The 26,571-nt window shown below is 40.2% G+C and overlaps 1 protein-coding gene across 1 annotated transcript in view; it reads right to left on the bottom strand.

The window, feature by feature from the left end:
* Positions 1-23,829, bottom strand: part of Slc4a7 (solute carrier family 4 member 7) — a 79,377-nt gene extending 55,548 nt beyond the window's left edge. Inside the window, exons 1-2 of the mRNA XM_032918164.1 lie at positions 23,587-23,829; positions 1,452-1,533 (exon numbers count right to left, since the gene is read on the bottom strand). Coding sequence (XP_032774055.1) covers positions 1,452-1,533; positions 23,587-23,634 — 130 coding nt within the window. The 5' untranslated portion in view covers positions 23,635-23,829. The remainder of the gene's footprint in view (positions 1-1,451; positions 1,534-23,586) is intronic.
* Between the last annotated feature and the right edge of the window lie 2,742 nt (positions 23,830-26,571).

Here is a 26,571-nt window from a genome sequence, read left to right as displayed (position 1 = left end):
AAGTTAGTAGACATCCTTAGTGTATATGTTTTTTCCGGGGCTGGTGACCGAACCCAGGACCTTGCGCTTCCTAGGCAAGCGCTCTACCACTGAGCCAAATCCCCAACCAGTGTATATGTTTTAAGGGTTATTAAGTACCTTATGTATCAAAATACACTACCATTGAAGTAAATATTTACCATTTTTTCATTGTTTCAAAGGCCTCAAGAATCTGAAGACAGTCTTAACTGTTTCTTCTGCTTTTGCCTTTGGTATCCTCTGTTATATTAATGTGCTACTCTTGGACTTTTAAGTCATTTTTATCCAGGTATGTTGGCTCATGCAGATATAAGCCCAGCAGCCAGGACACAGAGGCAAAAAATTGAGAATAAAATGCAAAGGACTCCATCTCTTTCTTAAAAGCAACAGAATACGTGCCTGATATAGGACTAGAAAATTTGAACATAAAAAGTCCTTAATGTGTCTATGCAAACTTTTCCATGAACACGAATTTAGCCAAATGCTTCACATTAGCTCATCAAATAATAAGATACAATGTTTACAGCCACGTTGCATGGGTCCTTGCTGCGGTACACACTTCATCCAATCTGCAAACTGTGGACCACTGTACAAAGTATAACCCACTGCCCCTCCACTGTCAGTGTGATGACCACCAGGTCAGAAAGAGAAACCCACCCCGATTACAGGAGCCTAAGGAGACAGAGCAACTCAAGAGTAAGGTGCCACATGTCTCAAACTGGAAACCTGGGGTACTCGGAACAGAAAAGGCCATCAGTAGAAAACCAGTCAATCCCAAGCAAAAGGTGTAGCTGAGGAAACTAAGCAAACCCGTTTCTAGTTTTCCAGTGTTAGCTTTTGTATTTTCACAAATGGTATGATTTAATATTCTTAACATCAGATAAGCCCATGTAAGGTACACACAGAAATGCTCTGTATTGTGAATGCTGATACTCTATAACTATTTCTAAAACCAAAGGAAGAAAGGAAATTATTTAATAGGATTTCTGCTCATTTAGGGAGGATAAATAACTCATTTGCTGCATAATTCTAAGTGGTGGTTACTGCAGCACCAATGAAATGAGCCACTGATGACAAATAGTGACATCTGTGGCTTGAAATCTGGTACCCCAGCCAGGTTACCAAACCCATGGGAAAGGAATACATTTTTAAATCATTACCTTTTTTTTTTCACAAGTAATGGTGACTGTCACTGAGGTGGGAAGGGCTTTCTGAAATCTACCTATGCCAATACTTCAAGAGAGGAAATAGTCTGGTCATAGAGATGAACATCTGCCGCTCCATTATTCATTGCACTGCACTAGAAAAGTACTCAACGGTCTTCGAAGTAAACGACATTTCCAGAAGCAGTAAGTAAAACCTAAGAAAACACTGACAAGCATCACGTGGTCATTTCCCTGCTAAACGTAAGAAACTATTTTAAATGAACTTACTCTCTAATTCTTCTTTTTCAAACTTGGTGTTCACGGTTGAGCTAGTTTTGCCAAGATCCACAACAGCTTCTTCATCGGGACCCTAAAAACAAGGCATTCTCCTTTACTGCAATCCAATGCACACGAGGGCCTCATCTTTAGTATTTCAAAGAGCCAAAAGCAGATGCCTTCTCACAAGTTCTGAGTGTGGCCATATCTTATTTAAAAAGTGTTTACAGGAATTTTTTAAATCCACATTTATAATTCTTGTGGTAAGAATGAAAGTGACAGTGTCATAAACCATTTAAAAAAATACTAAATTTATCCTCAATAAAATACACCCAGGACCAAAGAAAACAGAAATTATGTGAAAGGATTGCTGTCATAAACGCCAGAGTGGAACGCTTGTTTGGACATTTGCTCCAAAGTCCTATAGTGAAAGGAACACAACAATTGCAATGGATTACAGTTCAAAACAAAACTGTCAAAAGTAAGTGGTGGGCTCAATGTGTAGTACCATTTTTACTTGTTAGTTAACAAACTGCAAGTAACAGTTAGAACTTCTCATTTCACTAAAAAGGAAAAGCCAAAGTTGCAACCTCTAGGGAAATTCTGGTTCATGATATGAAATCAAGATTTAATCAGGTCTAAGTTTCACAAAGCTCCCTTCCCAGCACTACAAAAATAATTGTTCTTTAAAAACTTATTACAAAATACTGTTTGTAGCATCTTAAAAGAAACTTGTATTCTTTTAAGAACTTGTACACTTCCTTTCTCAAGTCCTAACACCTTTAAAAGAACATTATAATCATCATCATCTACACAGTATAAACTGATTTGTACAATTCCTTTAAACAGATGCAAACAGGAAATATCCCCCATCTCTCAGTCTAGCTCTGGGTGTGAGCCAACCACACGTGGCTGCTCTGGACCCTGCTTATGCTGTTGTGCCAGGGAAGGTCTGCACAACCTTTAGTAGTGCTGCCCTGCAGTGTAATGCTTTTCCACACACGCAGAGTGAATCGACAAGCTGTTTAATAGCTTTCCCCAAATCCTCACTATTTAAACTCAAGATCAGGGTTGGTCTGATAATTTTTCAAGTAAATTTCTTGCTAGTTCAACTCTCACTATCTGATCCACAAAGTTCAGCACCAGGCATAGCAAACCAGGGTTAGGGTTAGGGTTAGGGCTGTCTAGACTTACTTTCTAAAGCTAGACACTCAAAGAAAAACTCACATAGCTCTCTGAATGGGCGGCATTCAAGTTAATTCAGAGACGTTAAATGACTTGTTAGGGTTCAACACTTCAACATGCTGTAATGATTCCCCACAATAAACTGAGAAAAAAAAGGCACCACTTTGACTGATTAGTCTAAGTTCTCCAAACATCCTTAGTAATAGGGCCAAAGTCAGAAACAAAACCAGGCTCAAGGAATAACAAAGTCCCAACTGAACAAACATCTTGTCACTAAATGAATCCTCCAGTTCCAGGATGAGGAAGGTCTACACTGAGTTGTTGACCAAAGGGGACCGACCCAAGAACATCATCAAACCCAAGACACTGCCAAGGTTTCTGGTTGTTCCCCAAAAACGGAACAACCGAACGGTAGGCTCAACTGTTGAAGATGGCACCTACACCTTACTCTACCTGAGAGGTTGAGCTGGTCCTAACCAGAGCCCTCATCCCTACTCCTAGTGCTCATGGTACTAAAGGTACTCTATATCCTGTCAGAGGAGAAAACAAAGCATCAACCCAGCTACAAACCCTTTGGCAATGGTAACCTTAACCTGCCTGTAACATCTACTGGTAAAGTAGTGGCACAAAGCTGGGAGGAGTAATCAACTAATACCTGTTTGGTTACAAGGCCACTCCAAAGAGAAGGAATCCATGGGACACTGCTTAGATGGCCAAGAACCTGACACTACATAAAACAGGAATTTAAGGAAAATCCAAATAATACTGTTCTACTAAACGAACACAGTCGATAGAATTACTCCTAATGAAATTCTGCTATACTCAGATCAGTGTATTGTTCAGCCGTCACTGCTCTTGTGGAAGATGGGAACAAATGCAGAGACCCACAGCTGGACCATGTGCAGAGTGAGAGACCTCAGAGTACTCAGTCCTAAAAGGAATGGCTCCATCAAGTCTCCATGCACCCACACCCACACCCACACCCACACAGGCCTCTCTTGGGGTCAGGGAATCCTGCAGTGGAGGAGGCGGAAAGTGTGTAAGAGCTAGAGGGGATGGAGAGTACCAAGGAAACAAAGCCTTCTAAACACAACAGGATACACACATATATGAACTCACAAAGACTGGCAGCATGCACAGGTCTTGCATGGGTCTAAGCCTGATGGAGTCCCAGCACTGAGAGGAGGAAATAGACACAAGCCCCATTCCAGGATCTCCAATTACATTTTCTCCATCAGAGTTTCAATGGATGTGTAACCATTCTTAAGGACAGACCCCATACCCAGCAGTAGACAGGCAACACATTTTTGGAAGATCTTTCTCTATAATGCTTTGTCTATCCATTACTTTTCTCTTTTTCTCTTTATTCTTGCCTTACAGGTATGTCTCTGCATCTATATGTATTCTTGTGGGGTTTTTTTTATTTTTACTTTGTTTTATCCTATTCTAGTTTGTTTTTATTTTATCCTATTTTATTATTTTTTTAATTGCTGTTTGTATTCTAATAAGAGAAAGAAAGGATATGGATTTGGTAACTAAAATCCCCCTGCATTAAGCAAATCATACTAAAAGTTTTAGCTGTCCTTCAATGATTACATGTCATTTAAGTTCCCACGCATGCATTTAAAGCTCTCTCCTGAACCTAAGAGGCCAAGGCTGTGTCCTCAGAGGCAACATACTGTCCACACTAAAGGGATTAACTGCTCCCATCCAAGCTTTCATTTAGCTTGCACAACTGCCAGGATTGGAAACAAAGCAATACAACTGCCTCCTGACCTCAAACAACAACACAGCTCTACTTACATGTGCGGATGTATTAACAAGGCTAATCAGCTTGCATGAGAAATTACCCTGTCAGCAATCTACCACTTACTTATACTTACATTGCATTTATTTCACTACTCTATTCAGTTAAAATATATATATTCGTCATTTTAAATATTTGTCGGAGAAAAATATTTTCAGCTGCACAAAAAGCAGAATCCTCACAGGATGTGGATGGACATCCCCTTTCCTGATCTACTCAGTCTATTCTTGGGAGACTACACCATACAATTTGCTTCCAATCTTAATGTAGTGGGCTGTTTTTTTCTGACAAGGTATCACTGTACAACCATGGTTGACACTCTCTATACAGACTAGGTTGATCTTGAACTCTGAAAGACCCGCCTGTCTCTGCCTCCTGCACCACACCACACCTAGAATTTCCACTCATAAAGAAAAAAAAAAAGAAAAGAACAAAACCAGGTCACATGTAAGAAGACAATCAATCTTAAACTAGGAAATACAATGAAACAGTTTTGGGGAGCTGTGGGATGGGAATGTAGCTCTGTAGGAGAATGCCTACCTAACATGCACTGGGTGATACACACACAGACACCAACTGGTAAGGGGAATGAAATCTGAAAACTGAAAGTAGGTTTTAGGATAGCAAAGACCTTTAACACCAACCAACACTTGAGAGGCAGAAGCAGGAGACACTCAGAAGGACTTTAGGGTACAAATTGCATTTAAGGTTATCTTGAAAGTGAATCTAAATACATACTTAGGAAAGTACTCAAGATTATATAGTTTAGTGGAAAAAAAAAACAATTTACAGAGGTATAAATAAAATCCCAGAGAGGATAAAAATAAATTAAGCCAGTTTTGTTCCCAAATGTTTGTCTCCATGTTTATTTATTTGCATTTACTAATAAGAGAAGGGAAAGAGTTGATGGAATTCAAATTATTAACTGCTCAGAAAATTTGTCTGAAAGAAAACAAAGGTCAAACATCATCTAGTTACTATTGTAATTCTCAAGTATAACTAGCATGACAAAATAATTTTATTAGAAAGTTTTTTACCTTTTCATGCTGCATGAATGCTCTGGCACCAAGTTTTAGCCCTAGCCCTAAAGTAAATGGGGAAAGGAAGGATGGAGGGGCTTAACTCTGTAACCTATACTAGCTTTGAACTAATGACAATCCTCAAATCCCCAAGTGCTAAAATTAAAGGTATGAAGTACTAAAAATGACTTAAAGGTGAATTTTTTTAAAAATCTAAAAATATGATAGACATAGGGCTAGGTATGTGACTCGGGAGTAGTATGGTTGCTTACTTGGAATGTAGAGGCAGAAGAATCAGAAGTTCAAGGGTCATCTGAGGCTGCATAGTGAGTTCAAGGCTAGCCTGGGCTATATGAACCCTGTCTTTAAAACATCCATACAAACTTACAGCACTGACCTAAAAAGAACAGGAAACAACAAATATATTTCTCTCTTTCCTCATTCTCAACTGTGAAACATGGATAGTAAAGATAGCATCTGTATAGGCTGTATAAATTGGCCATCTGGCTACATGATAAAAAAAAAAATTATAACAAAAGTACACTGGGTACATGTGGCCACAAACTGAAACTCCCAGAACAAAGGCATTAAGTGTGGAGGTTTGGTCTGTTGCTATGTGTTGTAAAGCTAAATTCTGTACTGAAAGTCTAGTTGCCCACCTACCAGTGAATTCTCGCGTTTACCAAGCTTTGGGTATACAAACCCTATTCCTTAATATAAAACTATTGGTTAAATAAAGATGCCTACAGCCTATAGCTGGGCAGAAGAGAGGTAGACAGGGCTTTGGTTCCTGGGCCTGACCATGAGGAAGGAGAAGAGAAGACAACACTATGGAGAAGGATCCTGAGACCATGGCCATGAGGATCAACCAGTTGGAGTAGGAGCAGCCCAGGTAAAACATGGCAAGTGATATCTCGGGGTTACTGACAAGGAAATAGACAAAACAGCATAGAAGGTTGATGCCTGCCCAGCTCTACTGATTTAAGGCTTATTAAAACTATAAAGGTTTTGTGCCTTTATTTGGGCATTAAATGATCTAAGGTGGGTAGAAGCCCCTAATTAATGTGTATTACTACAAGTGACTATCTGAAGGGAATAATAATTTCTCCTAAATGCATGGCTTTTAGATGTGATTGCTTTGGAATAATGCCTTATACCGTTTTCAATACACAGTAAATTAATACTCCATGCAAAATGTCATTTTGTATTCTTTTTAAAAGGTGACATAAAAACATGTACATATTAAATGTTTATAATGAAACTGTCACTGAAGACACCACTGCACAGAGCCTGGCAGTAAACTCAGTCATCACCAGCAGAGAAAAACTCATTCACTTAGCAAATACCCAGGGCACGATGTCAGTATTCTACCACAAACAGGGGTGTGTATCGGTGAATGGACACTGACAGCTCAAATCTCCAGCTTACTGTTTCATTTAAGACATGGCTCTCCAGGGGAGAAAAAGAAATCTGGAGGCAAAGGAATCATCTTTTGAAACCATGATGAATGAGACGTCTATACATCTATACAGACATCTATAGAGTAAGCTTTGCTTTTCCACCTCAATTTCCTTCCTCCCTTCCTTCTTCCATTCATATTTTAATCTAAAAGATGAAAGAAACACACAAAGTTAAAGCATCTGTTCAATCACGTTGTAGGTAAAGGAACCACAGTGAGGAGCCAGGGCGTCCAGGATGCCCTGATGTGAATTCTTGATTCACTAGACTACATATCAAGGTCACTTGTCACATACACAGCATTTCCTGCTGAATAACAAATTCATGCAATCACTTCATTATCTTGCAGGCTGAACAAATAGATTACAAAAGGTAATAACCATGTATGGTTTATTTTCTACTGAGTTCTCAGTATCAAGCAATATCCGGACCCTGGGAAGTCCTATATTAGTTAATGCATTTAATGTCCAATATGTCTCAAAGTATTATTAAAAATTTATATTAGGTTCACTTAAAGGTGTCTTCTGGGAACTAGAGAGGTGGTTTAGCAGTGTAAGAGTACTTGCTGCTCTCCTAGAGGACTAACACCTCTATCAGGGAGCTCAGACCCACTGTATAACTCTAGCTCCAGAGAGTCTGATACAGGTTCACATGCACACACCCATATATCGGCATACATACCTACACATAATTAACAATAATAAACTTTTAAAAGATCCCTTCTAAACATAGAGCACAAATATGATACTTTAAAATTCCATAGGCCAATTTATATTTTTAAAAGTCTAGAATCAGCATAGTGAAAATTCAATTCACAAATGAGAATCCTGGCCCCCCCAAAAAAAAAAAATCAAACAAATTGTTTTTTACTAAAAATACATGTTATATATGTACATCATGTACATAACCAATTTTACTAATTTATTCTTTTACTATTGCCTGCAAAAGTAACATCTACAACATATACTTTTCTTGGTCAAATTATCAAAACATGGGACTTACTTATAAGGCATAGCACAAAGAACATGTTAAATTACTTAAAATGTACTATAAATCCAGTATAAGAGCTTTTGACACCAAAGTTTGCAAAAGCAATTATTAATTAAAGATACATCAGAGGTCCTCATTAGAAATTTATTTTTCTATCACGTAAGACATGTGGCTATAACCCAAGAGTAAGACTTATCATAGATTCTGATTATTAAATGTGAAGGATAATTTCAGGTACTTTCTTCTAACCAGATTAATATGACAATTTCTGTCCTACTATTTTTTAGGCACCTGTTTTTAATTATTTATTTCCAAGAATATGGTATATTTACATCATTTCCCCCTTTCCTATCTTTCCTTCCTTGTGGTAAAGATGTTCCTAACTTTACACAGGCTTTACTCTTCCACAGCCAAGGACTAAGAGATGATAATAGTCTGAGCCAGCGCTTAAAGCACCACACTTCTCAAAGACTCACTATTAAGCCTAGAAATACAAAAGTATGCAAATAAAACACAAATCCTGGGCATCCTAACGGTACCTAGGTACCTACGTGTAACTTCCTCGCCAGCCGAAATCTTTCCATAGTAATGCGGACAGGACAGGTCTTGTTTGTGACAGTGCAGTAAATCCCTTGAAGAGTCCAGGGACAGTGAGGACACATCTGATTTAGGTCACTGTGCTTTATACAGATGAACTCCTCTAAGTTGCTTTTATGGCACAGCCAATCACTGTCTTCTCCATTACCTAATCTTTCAAGCTGATAACTACAACTTAGGTCCAGGGCACTAACCAGTTATAAACTGTAACAAACACACTTAGAAATACTGACAGAAGCCAGGTGTTTCTGCAATCTCTGCACTTGGGAGACGGAAACAAGAGAATCAAGAATCCAAGGCCAACAGTGAGTTCACACCTAGCTGGGGGTGAGGGTGGGGGGGTCCCATGAAACTTTATCTTTAAAACAAAGTGTAGGGGAAGAAACGGAGGAGCGAGAGAAACTGAAAGATTGCAGCAACCAGTTTAAAGGAAGTTTCTCTACAACATTAGAATAAAGAAAACAGCCTAAGCATCCTGTGTATGGATATATAAATGTGTGTACCTTACTGTATTTTTCAGTAAGCGTGTTACTTAATCTTAGCAAAAGCAAAATATTTTCCAGAACGTTTTTAAAGATTACTAAATTTATAGCAAATATCTTCAACTTCAATTGTATTATTAATAGGATTGATTGTCATGTTATAATTTATATAACAACTTAAGGGAAGACAGAAATAAGCAGCACAGCTCCAGCACTGGGGACTCAGAACGGTTATTACTGCAGGATTCGAGGTGCTTCTGCTTCTAAGACTACATCTATCTTTACCATACCAGAAATAAAACTCAGAAAACCTTCAAAGTTTACTCAGAATAACTTAATAAAGCAATAAAAAATACTTAATAGCTTACATAACACCTTAATAGAAATAAGTGTCTCAAAAATTGTCCAGACTTCAATGAGGTTAATTTTGTGACTTTGTTCAGTTGAAACAAATTCTCCCTCTGTATTCTAAGCCAGAATCCTCAAACTTTTGATCCTCTTGCCTCAGCATCCCAAGTGATGGGATGACAATGGTACACCACCACATGTAGCAAATCCTTTTCAATTAACAATGGATACTCTTCTTTGATACTAATTCACGTCATTTCTGAAGTTAATTGCAAAGTGAAACGTAAAGCAAATGCAAATGAGTACTGCACAGATCATTACTAAAGCCCACTGTATTCTTGTCTTGCTTTTCGTTTACCTGTGTGCATCTATGAGAAGAAGGGAGACAAAGTCCCTCATTAAATAGAGTTTGACATTTTGGATAGACTGGATGGCAGGTGAGTCTCCAAAGATCTCCTGTCTCTGGATGCTAGCACTAGAGTCACAGGTACACACCAGCTCTGTTTTTATGTGGATGTTGGGAATCCAAACTCAGGTCTTTGTGCTTACCCACTGAACCCACCATGTTACCCACTGAACAGTTTCCTCAAACCATTTAAAAAACAACAAAAATATTCTACAGACTAGAATGCCAGAAGTCCCAACAATCTTCCTTATTTAACTTCCCAAGTGGCCCAGCTCTAATTTTTGCAAGTTGAATGGGTAAGATACTAGGTATTAGTACCTTTCTAAATGTTGTATTTCATGACATGGTAAGAAAAATAAAACCATATATCTGCCAGTAAAACCATCATCATGTGTGATTAAAACCAAGTATTGATCTGGAATGGGGGAAGGATATCCCAAAAGCTGTTGTCTGACTGTGGGATATGTTCTTCTAGCTGGGCTGCCTTGTCTGGCCTCAGTAGGAGGAGAGGCACCTAGCCTCACAGTGACTTGAAGTGCCAGGGTGGAGGGATACCCAGGGTTGAGGGGAGGGGTTGTGGGAAGGTGTGACCAGGAGGAGGGGCAGTGAGCGGTGTGTAAAATGAATAAATAAAAAAATAAAATTTTAAAAAGGGGGGAGAGAGAAACCAAGTATTGAGAAGTACTAGGGGTCAGGCTGGTAGACATAAGTTTTCCAAAATCCTTTTTGTCTAAAAGCCCAGATTATTATTACAGGAAAAAAACAAAACAAAAAAGAAACACACACACACACACACACACACACACACACACACACACACAAAGTCTATTAACTATCTTACTAACAGGAAGGATCTCTTCATTTTTCTCTTCATTTATGTTTGAGGAAAAAAATCTATCAACTGCTATATTGCCAACTGTTCAAGTGAAAAGAAGTGCTTCAGGAGAAAACAGTACAAGGGATCAGCATGCATCAAGGCCTTAGGTTCAAATCTCAGCCCCAGGAAAATAAATTCACTCGTTTATTCACTCACCGATCTACTTACGAAATCATGTCCTACTTCCAGAAGCTACTCATTCTTTACTGGGCTATTCAAACATTCTTAATTTCACAAGAGTTCTTTACGTTATCATGAATGGTCACTATTCAAATCACTGCCTTGCTTCCAGTTGTTATTTTAATAAAATACTTTTAAATACATAAAAATGAGCTGAAGAATGTTTCTTCTATGTGCTTCCAAATGTTACAGAACAAATCTTCAGACCTTGGTCTACTGAACTTTCACACATAAAAATGGCTGTAAAAACCAGAGCACATAGTCGACACACTGTAAAGTCAACCAACATCTGTCTGTGCATTGTTTGTTTGTTTGTAGACAGACCCTTGCTATGCAGTCCATTCAGAATTCAAACTACTAAATCCTGTTTAAATACAGAGTCCTAAGACATGAGTGCATATATGTAATCCTAACAATATGGAAGCTGAAGCAGAAGCATTGCTAGTTCAAAGTCATTAAAAGTACCAGAACAGTCAGGGTTATATAGGGAAGATTCTGTCTCAAAACAACAACAAAAGAGGCCTGTTTTAAGGCCTAGAAAATCATCTTGAAAATAACTTAAAATAACAGAGTCTACTCTGCATTTACCTCAGTAAATATGACACTACTGTTTAGCTTAGTGGAAATATGACTACTGTCCAAGGTTTTTCTATTATTTTATTCAATTTAGTGGATTCAGCTGCCGGAAAATCTTAAGGCAGCCTGCTTCTCCTTTTACTTTCTCTGATCATCACAGTTCAAGCTTCTATCTTCACTGGCCTGAAAAATGTGGTAATTTCCTAGTTGGCTTCCAGCTTCCACATAATTGTCCCTAGAGTTCTCCTGAAGAGACAGTGCTGTCCCCAATTAACACCCACAGCTTTCAGAACGAATCCAAGCCAAGCTATCTTACTTCTCCACCATTGCCTATAGTCTACTTGACTATTTATTTACATGTATTTGTGTTCTGCCTACATGTATGTCTGTGCACCACATGCATGCCTCGTTGCTTGGGCTTAAGAGCTGCCACAGATGTGCTTGGAAGAGTACCTAGTGCTGTGACCAATGAGCCACCTCTGTGTACTTTTCCTTCCTGTTCAATACCTCAACCATTCTCAACTTATTAGACTTAAACATATTAATTTTTCCTATGTCTGGGTATCGGAATATTGTTATCTCTGTTCCTTGATAAACATTATTAGATAATTGAGTAAGGAAATAAAGTCTGATATTGAAGAAAATGAATTCTATTTATTACTTCTTAGAAATGTGTACTTGTTTTATAGTTCCTTTTGATTTTCCAAATGAGTAATATCACCTGCATTCACTTAAATCTCCCAAAGAGTCTATGAAATCCCTCTATTATTATACCATTCTCCCCTGTTTTATTCTTCAGATTCTCACTATGTAGCCTAGACCAGCCTCAAGCTGGCAATCTTCCTGCCTTAGTCCAATTTACTTTCCTACTTTCATCAAATTTACTTTTGTACGAATGAAAATGAGAAGGGGCAAATCACCCAGACCCAAATCTTTGGTCTGATGACCTCCAAGTTGTTTTTCTTCTCCTCTTATTTTCTGAAACAACTTGTTTTGGTACTATCATTAGGGCCCCACACATGCCAAGAAAAGTCCCAGGCTACAGCCCTGCCTTCTTTTTACTTTTTGTTATGAGATAGACTCTCAGTAAGATGCCCAGAGTGGCCTTGAACTCACTCTGGAGCCTAGGCGATTCAACTTGGTGATGTTCTTCAGCCTCCCAAGTGGCTGGGATTACAGATCGGTGCCACCAGGCCCAGCCAGGAGGTATTTATATTTTTATATTGTTAGAGAATATAAAAAATATGGGAAACATGTTTGGGATCTCTGAGCTTTGAAGAATGTTAAGTAATATATTTGCTAAAATGATTTATAGATGTATTTGAAATTTTCACTTACAATCTACTCAGCATGGAGACTGTTGTACTATGAATTATCATTTGACTATGGGTTGTTAGAGTAGCTTTGAATGCAGACAACAAGCATTTGCTCTAATTTGGTAAAGACCTGCCAGCTGATTTAATCTGAATTCTTATTACTATTTCATATTTGTTAATTCTTACCTCAGTAAGAAAACAGAAATCCTTCTCTTGGTTTTTCTAGATATTAGCACCTTGTTTAAACTTGCCAGATTCTTTCTGAGGGCACACAAAATTCTCCGTGGGCTCCAAGAAATGATGAGCAAACACTACAGGGTAATGACAGGATGTCAGGGAGCAGGCACCTCTAGCCTTCTCATCTCTGACATATGTTTCTTTCTCAGGTCCACCAGAAACCACTAGTTCCACTGGCTTCAGCTCCCCATTTTCTTACAACTGAGTCTCTACTCTGGATCCTTCTAAATAAGGTTAAGATTATAGATTTTAACTAAACAGATTAGTCAAATAACTGGATTGCAATAGAATGCACGCCTGCTGTAATCCAGCGCGTAAGAAAGCAGGCAGGAGGATACCAGCTATGCTGGCTGCCGGGGCCATCTGGCAGTGTAAGACTGTCTGAAAATTGTGAATGTGCTGCATGTGTTTGCCACCTTTTAATTTTCTCAGACTCTGAAAGAGTTTGTAAGAACCTGTAATGACTTCTCCAATTTCCTATTTTTTGAATAAAACAGCTAAACGAAGTAAAAAGTTGAATGGGGGCTAAATTTATTCTGAATGAATATCAAATTCTTAGCAAATTGAAGAGCAAGTCTCCCAAATGCAAAAATATTCCCAAGAGACACTGTGCCCTGCAGGTACATCATGTGCAAGTTCCTCCTAGACAGACTGACGATTGGAGTAGAACATTCACTCGTCCCAAAAGGCCCCACTGAGGAATGTACCATGAGCCTAGGGGCCCAACTTAAGTCACAAAGCGGGGCTGCAAACCCCATATCACAAAATTAAAAGCAGATAAATCTGGTGGCTGTATTTCTTTATGTTAGTCCTCAATAATTACACAGATAAACCAATTAAATGACTTAAAACTGCACCTCAATAGCTGAGCAATTAAATGATCTACCTTTACTTCCTAAACTAATCTGGCTACCCTACAGCCCCACCCCTTGATACTTGGATCTTACTGATCTGGCTTTTGAGTTTCAGTGTGTTTCCATGATCTATCTCTGAGCCTCTTCCTTATAGCTCCAAATCAGGCCTCCATTCTCTCCCCTCTCTCCTTCCTATGGTTGGCAGGTGTCCTACCCTATTCTGTATTCTACCCACCCACTGGGTAATCTGCATTTATTGACAAGGCAGAGAATAAATGGTAAGAACTGTTGACACAAACCTGAGCCAGATTCTCAGTGTAAGCTTTATCATTAAGTGTCCCACTAAAACAAGGTATGAGGGCAGAGAAATAGACATCTGAACAACACAAGGATAAACTTTACAGTGTACAAAAGCATTGTGCCTACAATGAAAAAGGTTCCCACTGTATAGTAATTCTAAAGATGGAATAAAAATAGCATGGTTTCAGCACCTCCAGAATAGTGTAAACAGCTAGCACCAAATCTGGGCTTGGAAATCCTTGTCATTGGTTGTGTACATAAACATCCATGCTTTCCAACCACACAAGGAATAGCGAACAAGTAAAATACGGACTGTTTCCAAAAACAAACAAATATCTAAAACTGGTGAAAACTGCTTTGCATTTCTCTGGTGTTTAATACTTACAACCTACTTAAACCCTTACTTCAGGTTAAACGAAACGCAATACCCAAATTGTGACTGTAGCATTAGGAAGGGTTGAGGCAGAAGTACTAAATTCCTGGACAGCGGGCAATAAAGTAAATAAGATTCATCTCAAAACACAAACAAAAAATTAAAATGTCCTCAGAGTATATGGGCAAAGCTATAACCCCAACAACTCAAAAAGTAAGCTTAAGGCCAGCCTGACAAAACAAGTCACTGTCTCAAAACAACGGAAAAGACCTTTAGTGGGGTTTTGTCATTTCATCTTAAGGCATTGTCTAGTCTGTGAGCACACACTAAAGCTTATCTTAAAATACAAACATAAAAATACATTATGAAAAAAATAACTTCAAGAGATGTGAAAAATGCATTTTTTCCCAAATGTTAACTTTAAAAACTTGGTTAAATGAAAATAATTTCCACAGAGTAATCTCTAACTCTCTTTAAGGAAGTGACAGACGCAACAGTGCACAGTCTGTATAAAACACAGGGACGTAGGATCCATCCACAGGGAGGTCAAGGTAAATGGTGCTCTCTGTAGTAAAATCAAGTACACAATGTGACCAGTGTCCCCTACAACTATGTCAATGTAATTTCAACAAATGCCAATACAGCTGAATCAATTGTTAAGCTTATTTTTCAGGATGTTGGAGATCTAGAGCAAGTACCAGAGCACATGAAGCAAGTGTTTCACCACTGCTCCATCCCTAGCCCATGGATAAGAGTTTAAGCAAGTATATATACTCCCACTCAACATGGGGACACACACCTGTAATCACAGCATTCGGGAGTCAAAAAGATCATCTAGAGTTAAGGTCAGCCGAACCATCTCACAAAGAAGGAAGAAGAAAATCTAAGATAGTTGTCCATCACTGCTTCTATGGTTGTGATAAAGACCAAAAACAACTCTGGGAGAAGAAGGTTTTTATGTCAGCTTATAGTCATCATGAGAAACCCGGGAGGAACCTACAAACAGGAAGTGAAGCCCAGGCCATAGAGGACACCATCTACCGCTTGTTTTTAGACAACCAGGACGACCTGCCTGCCCAGGGGTGGTCCACTGAAATGTTGAGTCCAATCTGATAGAAGCATTTACTCAATTGCATCAAGTTGACAAAAAAGCAGTACAACCACCAAACTGTGACAGCCTTATACCTAAGCCACTACATTTTAAATAGTGCCTGTAACCTTTCCTCTACACTTCACTGACTCAAAAGCCAGTAACGAAAGACTCAAATTTCAAAAGGACAAATGAACTCAGTACATAATTGGGTGAGAGGTATGTAGTTCATTCATATTATGATTTTTGAAATATTATATACTACTGTAAACTATGCCTTTACAAAATGAAAATTATGTAATTCTTGTTAGATTCTATTAATAACTTCTCAAAAAGTATGTCAACCCATGACATAAGGCAATATAAAAAAATCCCCTACTGGGCATGGCAGTATAAAGGAAACAAGAAAGGACGACAGTGGTTTTGTTCAAGAACAACCTGGATACATAAGGAGTCTAAGGCCAACCTGGTCTACATAATGAGATGCCCGACTTCTGAAAGGGGTAGGGAAAGATGAGACAGGAGGAGAAGGAAGGAGGAAGGGAGAGGACAGGGGACGAGGAGGAATTGGTATGGTGGTGCATACATGTGGACAAGTTGCCTTAAGTTTGAGTTCAGCATGAGTTATACAGTAAGTTCTAGGCCAGCCTGGGCTCAAATTTTTTTAACTAACTATGTTTAAACATAAAAATTATTTACATAAAAAGACGATAAGCTGGCTGTATAGTAATGTGTGGATTATATATACATATATGTGTGTGTGTGTGTGTGTGTGTGTGTGTGTGTGTGTGTGTTTCCTCTTTAGCTCTCCAGTATACTTATAGATATACTTTCTTACTTTTCTTTTAAGAAGTACCTGTATGGGGTTGGGGATTTAGCTCAGTGGTAGAGCACTTGCCTAGCAAGCGCAAGGCCCTGGGTTCAGTCCCCAGCTCTGGAAAAAAAAAAAAAAAAGAAGTACCTGTATTCCACTGGACCTAACTCTATCAGTACAAAGAACCACCCCCACTCTCCAGCACTGTTCAATGGCGTAAGGTGGATATCCTATAAATTACTCTACCTTCGCTATACAAGGGGGTTACTTTCATAATATTTTTTGTTTGTTTTATTTTTGTCTTTTAAAATGGTGCCTTCCTTTGTAGCCCAGGCTTGTCTGGAATTTACAATTGGTCTCCTTGTTTTCCCAGACGGTAAGCTTGCAAGACTGAACCACCATACCTGACTCAAAAAGCAACTTTTAAAATGACACATTTTCTCTCCTGTACAGTAACTAAAACAAAGAAGTTTATCTTACACGGGTTTACATAGTTGGTGTCATAGGAGTTGCTTTGTCAAGGTCTATGGCATTTATTAATTATTTGGTGCTCATGCTTTCTAAGAACCACTGCATGTGGGGCTAGAGAGATGGCTCAGAGGTTGAGAACACTGACAGCTCTTCCAGAGGTCCTGAGTTCAATTCCCAGCAACCACATGATGGTTCACAACCATCTATAATAAGATCTGGCGCCCTCTTCTGGCATGTAGGCATATATGCAGGCAGAACACTGTACATAATTAATAAATTAAAAAAAAGAAAAGAAGAGAAAAACCACTGCATGTAGCTGCATTCTCTCATTCAAGTTTAATATATTCATCTGTTACAGGATTTCTCAAGTGCCTTTAAAATGTTGTCATAAATTTGAATTTCTAAAAAGTATACGTGACATTTCTCAATTTTATTTGGCTACAAATAGTTCTTTGACAGAATGTCCTATAAACTTCACAATATGAGAAATATTCCAAGTGACTGTTAGGGGGTGCATACAAAAATTTCTAACAACTATTTAAGCAAAATATAAGCAAACTTTAAAAATATGTAGCCAAACTATGTTAACTTTTAGGACAGGTTCTTTAGCTGTCTTATGAATTCCTTTTGAGATTTCAATTGTAAAGCTATTTTTATCTCTCCCAGAAAAAAAAGAAAGAAAGAAACAAACAAACAAACAAACAAACAACTGAAGTTTTGGGAGTGATTCATAAGCTCCAAGGTGCCACACCTCTATTTTTAAATCAATTTTAAATGCAGTGCTGTATTAGGAAGTATCGTTATTATTTTGTATACTAGGACCCAGAATTCTCTCCATTTAACACTAATGAGAAACCAGCAAAAAATTCAGAGGTGTTCTGAGTCAAAACAAATGAACTGACTCACAAGAATCACCTTTCACAATTAGTAATCAAGAAAACAATTATGAAAACTGTTATAGGGTGGTTAATTTTCATACAACATTCTTTAAAATAAATCACATTCTCACAAAACAAAATTTTGGTCTTTAAATTCATTTGAGAGAATATAAAAATCAAAGATATTTTTCTTAAGGGCTTTACTGCAGGGACTAACCTTGGACTTGTGGATTAAAGCAACCTCCCTGCATCAGCCTCCCAGGAAGCTAAGTGCAACACAAGCATGCATAAGAACTCAACTTCTAGGCGTTTTCAGAGAGCAATGAGTTTCACATCTCATAAGAGTTGCTGCTAGGAAAAACAAAAAGAATTCTGCTCCCAGTGTAAGTGGAAAAATATGAACACTAAGGGGAAAGAAATGCCGTTTTAAATGCACTTCAAAGCAGTGCCGTGTGGTACAGTAGGTGATGCAAGCACTCTGGAGGGAGGAGCAAGTTCAGGGAAGTTCAAGGCCAGCCTGTTCTCCAGATAGACCAAGGACATACAGCAAGATCCTGTCTCAAAGGGAGGGGGGGCAAGGAAGGGAAGGGGGACATGAACCCAGCAAACTTCAAGCATGACATTAGAATTACATCCACAAGAACAGTGAGAATTGCTGAAACCCAACCTCAAGCTCCACTTACACTCTGCCACATCTGCCCTAAAGATGTCCACAGGCATTCATACCCTCTATATTGACTCTTGTCTTTCCCTCACTTCCCTGTTCTCCCTTCTACTCAAACTCCCGCAGAACATACCAAGAGTGGTAAAGTTCTCAAAGATATTTTCGTGGCAAAGTGTAAAATGACTGCACATCAATAATTTGTACTAGGTGTTGTGGCCCATGTCTTTAATCAGGGGCAGAGGACTTGTGTGAGTTCAATGATAGCCTGGTCCATACAGGCCAAACAGGCCTACAGAGTAAGACCATTAAGATTCTATCTTTAAATTAAGAAGTATGCTTCCTAGAAGACTCTTACCAAATACATCTGTAGTTATAAAGGAAGACTCAAAAGAAAGAGGTTACATAAATTTGATTCATTTTCTTGTTAAAGACACTGATTTTTAAAGTAAAAGGGATTCTGTATACTTTTGGTATTTCCCCAAAATAAAGAATACTGATAAGCTAATACACTGACACACACTTGTAACTCCAGTACTCTGGAAGCAGTGGGAGGAGAGTGACTAAAATTTCAGGGCTAGCCCAAGCTGAGGGGTGAGTACCAAGCAATCCTGAGCTACATAGCAAGAGTTGTCTCAAAAAAAGTTCTAAATAAATATTAAAGTAGGAAATAGTGTGTATATAAAAGTATAAGCAGCACATGCACACCAAGTTATAATTGTACGTTATAAACAGTTGTAAGAAAAGTTTCTGTCTGCCTTGCCTTTATTCACTCTCTGGAGAAACCACTCCACACTCCTTCCTTATCTAATATGCATCTGGGAATTTAAAAATTACTTCCCACCTTGAAAGTAAATGTACTTTCAAGGGCATATTCTTAGATTTCTCATCAGAAATTATATACAATCAACAGCTTCTCAGACTGAGCAATCTGATAGAAAATAAGTAATACAATCTTGGAATACACAGCAGAGGAAGATCTCCACAAAGATGTGAACAGAATGGGAAGCGAATGGCATTAGTCCACATAACATGCTCTGCACAAGAAAGAATAAAGTATTTAAAACAGCAATGCATTTTGTCAAAATATGCTGTAACTCTTCACTTCTACACTGTGGAGGAAAAAACACATTAAAATTCAAACAGTATTGGGGCTGGAGAGATGGCGCAGTGGTTAAGAGCACTGACTGCTCTTCCAGAGGTCCTGAGTTCAATTCTCAGCAACCACATGGTGGCTCACAACCATCTGTAATGGGATCCGATGCCCTTTTCTGGTGTGTCTGAAGACGGATATAGTGTACTCATATACATATAATAAATAAATAAATCTTTAAAAAAATTCAAACAGTATCAACTCCAGATAAAATGCAAATCTGTATCATAACCACCTAATTTCTAAATCTACTTTTGTAATAGCAGTCATAGTCCAGCCTAGCAATTCTCTAGTCATTCAGCCCTCAGAACTGCTACAGACTGTATCAAGATGTCAATCACAAACCCTCTTCATTTTAGCATCAAGAAACAATTCTAAACTTTTCCAAATTACTAAATCTCAACAAAATATGTAATGCTCTGTAATCATTTTCACTAAAAATTACTGAATGCATAGAAGAATAAAAGTACAGGAGGGTAAACAGTGTGTATCTATTATTACTCTAGCTGTAAGAAAGTTGTGGCACAAAGATGGTGAGTTAGAACTGACTTCCACACCAGAAACTGACAACTGACCACTGTATGTTCTTATTCTTTTGTGTTCTCTCTCTCTCTCTCTCTCTCTCTCTCTCTCTCTCTCTCTCTCTCTCTCTCCCCCTCCCTAACCCCGTGTGTGTGTGTGTGTGTGAACAAAAGAATGTTTAAACTATGCGTATCTATCTATAATTAACCCATAGCATTAACCTTATAAACAAGCCTTAACATAAACAGCCCTTTCTGTAGCTGCAAATCCTATCCACTTTAAGATCTTATTTGTGGTAAGAGAGAGTAAGAGAGAAAGAGGAAGAAAAACAACCTGTTACAGGATGTTAACAAGTAGCTACCAAAGTTTAAATATATATTGGTTAGCACACCACATACCGCTAAAATGTTATAGCAAGTTCCTCCAGTGCCAGGGTACACTGGCTTTCAATTTAACCTATTCAACTAATGAGAGTTTAGTGTAAGAGCATGCTAATTTTCATATCCCGTGTTCTTAAAGCAGCCATAACCTGGTCTCACTATCAGACACAACTGTCCTCCAATCTAAGTCTAGTCTCACTTGGACAAGTGACAGGCGTACTGCCTCTCCCTTAACTGTTACAAACTCATGGAGTATAGCCTCAAGTTACCAAGAACAGACCAAAGAAGGTAAAGGAAGCTCTGGTAATATACCTGGGGTGCCATATATGTAAAGACTATGAGTTCTGACTCCCAGTTCCCCGAAAGGGGGATATTTACAGACTCACAAAAACTGGATTATTTCAGTCTTATTCCTTGTAGCTTAATACCTATTTCTTCCAAGAAATATTTCTAACAGAATCGTGCAATATTTTAACTGGCATTCACAGATCAAATGTAAAAGGCCATCAGCCAGCATGTTCACCCAACATGCCCAACATGCCCAAAGCAGGGCTCCATCTACCTGGTATGACTCTTTTCCAGGACCCAGTATCCACGAGATACTTGGTAGTTATAAGGTGAAGCTGGTAAAGTGAAACATGCCTATAATTCCAGCATTTGAAGTTGAGGCAAGAAAGTGATGTAAACTTTGATGCCAGTGTGTGCTATGTGGCGAATTCAAAATCAGTCTCAAACACACAGGGAAACCTTCCTTTTAAAAAAATGTCCAAAAATGAGAGAAATCATAAAGCGCCTTCTTCATAGTACATTCCCAAAATGCCCAAAAGAAAGCTTCTCTGCTAAAACTGGAGAACTGGCACTGTATGTTACAATCCACACTAGAAAAAAAATGACTAACAAATAACTACTTACCCAACACTAAAAAAATAAGATTTTGATACATTCCAAATGATACCTTCAATGGTGACGCTTTTATTAGTGCAAAACAAATGTTGTGGACAGACATGGTGGCAAATGCCTAGCATAGATCTCACCCAGATCAATCCCTCAAAACAAAAGATAATTCAAGGTAAAAGTTTTCCTTCCAATTCTATGGTCAGTGAAAAATCATAATACTAAATTATGAGAGGGATGGGCTCCAGTTACAAAGTAATGTAAATGGCCTCCAACTTAATGGCTACTCAAATATTTTTGCAAAATTATAAACTTAAGGTAGTACATAAATATCAATTTTAGTCAACTCTTTTGGCTAGGCCAGTCTATTGTGAGGTAAAAGTTATAGCTGAGAGCTGGACATAGTGGCTCATGACTGTAATCTAAGTGCTAGTGTGGCTAAAACAGAATGTTGCAAGGTTGAGGCCTGCCTGAGGACAATGTAGGTCCCTGTCTCAAGGAAAAAAAAAAAAAAGTTACAAAGGACAAACATCAGAGTATCTCATTTTTATGATTTTTCAAGTAAAATGAGCGTGTCCCACCTTTCAAAAAGCAGAGTGCCCTCCACTATTTTAGCCTACTTTCACTTGCTAGTTTTGAACTGGAAGCTCACAGAATTTTATTTCTCCATTATAATTTATCTTTTATTGCTGTTTTGCCTGCGTGTATGTCCATATGAGGGTGTCAGATCCCCTGGCAGAGGAATTATAAGCAGTTGTAAGCTGCCAAGCGGGTGCTGGGAATTGAACCTGGGTCCTATGAAAAAGCATTCGGTGTTCTTGATGGCTGAGCCGTCTCTCCGGCCCCCTACTTCTGTTATTAATTCCTCTAAGTTTACTATTGTTACGTTTTATCCTCCCAAAGACTTAGGGAATAGGACCTTCCAAAATACTCTCCTATCATGCTACTAATAACAGAGCTGAGCGTTCCTTGTCCTCTGCTTGTCCCCTGCCCTGTCTCTTGTTGTAGATACACACCCATACCCCTCTGAATGAAGCTTCTATTAGGGAAAAGCTGGTTCTACTCTGGACATTTACAAAATAGATTCTCAATAAGTTACAACACAGAATGGATGGGTGAGTGGATGGATGGATGGATGGATGGATGGATGGATGGATGGATGGATGGATGGCAAGAGCCTTACATGTACTACTTCAGACTAAGAAGACAGTGTTTGAGAACACATCATTTTGCCCTGGTTTATGAAAACTGATACTGTTTACTGTCCAGCTAAAAATGTGAAAATAAGGTTAAGAATAAGCAACAGTGTGTTTGACAGATACCCTTGGAGAAGGTCGTGAAGGTTCATTCAAAGGCCATAAAAGAATGCTTGGGAGTTTACTACTGCAGAACAACTTCACAGTCTTAAGACTCAAGTTTTCCTTTATATTTAAAGAGCTTATATTAGAACATGGTGAAGTAATGAATGACCACTTCCCACGGCCTCCACAAAAACCTTTAAAGTAACATAGGAAGAGGATCTTAAGGAAAATTCTACTTAAAAAAAAAAAAAAGGCAAAATGTCCTTTTCCTTGCTTTGAAAAGACTGGAAAATTCATCCCTGCAACCTTGCCTCCCCTTTCACTGGTCAGAGTAAAAATTGGAAGTAGGAAAATTAATACCACCCCATCCTTTGAGTCACAGCCTTTGAAAGAAGGCAGTTTCCTCTGTGGGCACAAACGCGTTCCTGTTTCTTGAGAACGGGCACTGGTGTGTGTCGTCCTCCTCCCACATCCCCCGTCTAAATGAGAACCCCATTTCTGCAAGTCCCAAGTCCGCCTTTACTCAAGCTGCTTGCTAGTCTCAATGGGAGAGCGGGGTCGGCTGGCTTGGTGACGCGCAGCGCTGAGTACTAGGGTCTCTCTCGGTCCAGTCTCTTTCTATGGGGCCCGGAGGAGGACATTCCACGCACGGTCCTTCTCCTGAGCCTGCGACCCAACACTCCACAGAGCGCCGGCCCCGAGGGCGGGTCCCGACTCCGGCCAGAGGCTGAAGGCGGAGGGCGCAGGAAGAGCAGTCTGGGCTTAAGGACTGCAGCGTCCACGCGGCGGGAGAACACGGAGGCTGGCGCCGCGCGGCTGAGAGCGGGACACTGCGGCGGCGGACACGCGCGTCCGCTCCAAGCCGGCCGCCCCCCGACACACAAAGGCGACGAGGGCGCGCAGTCGCCGGCACAGGCCGCCGGCAGCCCCGCCACGCCGCCGCCTTTGTCTGCGGGCCTCGGCCTCCCCGCTCCTTACCCGCGTGAGTAGCGGTCTCATCTGCTCGCCGGCCCCGTCTGCCTCCATGGCCCGCCTGGGAGCTCTGAGAGGCCGCGACCGCGGCAGAGACGGGCACGCGGAGGGCGACCCTGTGCGGAGCGCTGGCCGCGGAGAGCTGGCCGCGGAGTGAGGCGCCGACTGCGGGCGCGGGGCGTCCTCAGGGAGAGAAGCAACGGCGTGCCGCGAGGACTGAGAGAGCCAGAGGACGCGGCGCGGAGGAGGCTGCCGCGCCGGGACGGGGGCGGGGCGGGGGCGGGGCTGGCTGGCGGGGGCGGGGCGCGCTCCGGCACGCCCCCCCGGAGCACGCCCCCTGCCTGTTTGGCACCAGGGCCGGCATCGAGCGACCGCCTCCACTGGCTAAGGGGCTCGGAGGTGGGGCGGAGGCAGAAGCAGACAGACATTCGTTTGAGCCAATCAGCAGTTCTGGAGGTTCTGTCCGCCCCCGCCCCCCACGGTCAGTTTCCCGGAGGCCCCGCCCCTCTTTGTAAAGGCTTAATTGACCGAGGCTGAGAGTGGAACTCAGTTTTTCGAATCGGAAGTTCTACAGACTTTCGAAGTGGAATGGGGTCATCACCCCATTCGGCTCCTCACCACGTGTTTTACAAGCAGACAGGACGACGCCCGATTCATTCTCTGCCTCTGCAAGTTTCTCTCCTAGTGGTAACTATCGTGGGCCCTGTAAAAGAGGGTATTCACTTAACCACTTGCCTCGTGTACTCCCTGCACTGGCCTGGTCCCACGACTCAATAGGTAGGGCGATTGTCCAATATCCGCCTGAGCGTGTAGGTGATGGCCTCCATCACACATGGTCATTGAAGTACATTTCTGTCCCTCTGTGAAGGTGTGTCATTTGTGGCATGCTTATCACTATTGTTAACAGGATGTTAATAAAGACAATAAAAGGTTGAGCTGAGAAAATCTAAATCTGACTGTGGAAGGAAATACTTATCAGCAGGTCAAGACTCACCTGCCCATTATCAACAATAAATAGGAAATAGTGTACTGGATGACTGTTCTGCCTTGAGTCCTAGACCCCTTCCTGCTTTGTTCTAAATTTCCCAGAGAGATACAGGGTAGGCTGGCAAAAAGTCTAAGAGCAGGTGTGCTTCCATTAATAACAGCTACCATTTGAAAAGACCTAGAATTACAGACGGTGACATTTTGCAAACATGTCCCCTCTTTAATCCACACAACACTATAAAGTATGTTTGTATGTGATTTGACTGTGTTCCCCCAAAACCTGTATTGGAAACTTAATTCCCAAAGCAATGGTGTTGAGAAATAGGGTATTTAAGACATAAGGGCTTCATGAGCTCATGAGCAGATTAGAAACTAAGGATCTGGGACTACAAATGCATCCTTTGCTCCCTCATAAATGCCCATCAGATCTTCTGCTCTCAGATTCATGTTGACAGGAAGAAGTCTCACCAAATGCAATCCTCCCACCATCTTCAGAACTGTGAGAAATTTTTTTTCTTTATAAATGACTCATTATGTCATTCTATATAACCACACCAAATAGCGATAGTGTTGTGTTCCCATTTTACAGATAAGGAAGTGGAGACTTAGAGAAATAACTAACTTGTTTTTTCTGTACTGGGAGTTTAAACTAGGGCCTCACTCCTGCCAGACAAGTATTGTTCTACCCAGCAACATCCCCCAGGCTGTGAATACACTTTATACTGAACAAGGGGCTGGCTTGCTGGATAAAGCTCTTGCCCGGCAATCATGAGAACCAAGTTCAGGTCCCTATAACTTACAAGATAGCCAGGCAGGTATTACAGTCACTTGTAATCCTAGTACTTGCACATCAGATAACAATGTTCTCCCAACCAAGCCAGCTACCTAGACTTGTCCACAGCACAGTCTCGGTCCAACTGAGCAACCCAGACCCAACAATTAAAAGTGGAGGGTGATTGAGAAAGACACCAACCTCACCTTTACACCTCCACTTGCACACATACATGCACATGTATCTCCACATACGTGTTCCCACAGACATATGAACATGTAAACACACAAAGCACACATACGCAAAGAATCTGTTCTCAACTCTCTTATAGCAAAATATATAACATCAAAGTTGGACAGGAAAAAACAATAGAAAGAAAAGAATTCAAAAAAAGGACAAGAATCATAGACCCACTCTTTTGCACACTAAGGAATCTTATAATGTTGTTTCAGTCACTGTGAGTTCATACCTACCCACCCCACCCCCATCTTCTTAATGTCTGGCTGTGAGTCTCTGTATTTGTTTCTTTTTGCTGCAGAAGAAAGCCTCCTTGATGATGGCTGAGCAAGGCGCTTATCTATGAGTTTAGCAGAATGTCAGTGGGAGTCATTTTATCACTACTCTTTTTTTTTTCCTTCTTTTTTTTTTTTTTTAAGGCCAGTAGTATTTGGTATTACCATAGGCACCATAAGAACCAGCGGTCCCTAAGCAATCTAGTCTCTTGTCATCCAAGCAGTGTTAGGTATGGATTCCATCTCGTAGAGTGTCCCTTAAGTCAAATCAGTTACCGGGTTGGTTACTCTCACAAACTTTGTGCTGCCATTTTCCTAACGGATCTTTTAGGCACATCATTGTAGATCACAGGGTTTGTGGCAGGCTGGTTGTTTTAAGTTTCTCTTTTGAGAGCCCGCACAGTACCTTTCTGTAGCAAAGGCCCTAGAACATAGGGGCAAAGACTCGATGCAGGCACCAGCCCAATCTCTCCATGTCCGGTGATGAGTTGTGTTCCTGTTGTCTTCAGCAACGGGGCCTGACCCTCAGTGTCTGAAAAAGAAACCTGTTGCCTTGGCAACAGCCTGGGTTGTTTGAAGATTCTGATGTGAGCTCTTTGGCCAACAGCTCCATTAAATTATAACCTAATCCTGGTACTAGAAGTTCCTTGGTGACAAGGGACGGCCAGTAGGGGCTCTGTCTACCCCCCTATTTGGCAGATTTCATGGATAAACAGATGT

The sequence above is a fragment of the Rattus rattus genome, chromosome 12 (genome assembly GCF_011064425.1).
Source record: "Rattus rattus isolate New Zealand chromosome 12, Rrattus_CSIRO_v1, whole genome shotgun sequence".
NCBI classification, from domain to species: domain Eukaryota; kingdom Metazoa; phylum Chordata; class Mammalia; order Rodentia; family Muridae; genus Rattus; species Rattus rattus.
This window is presented reverse-complemented; position numbering and strand designations above follow the sequence as displayed.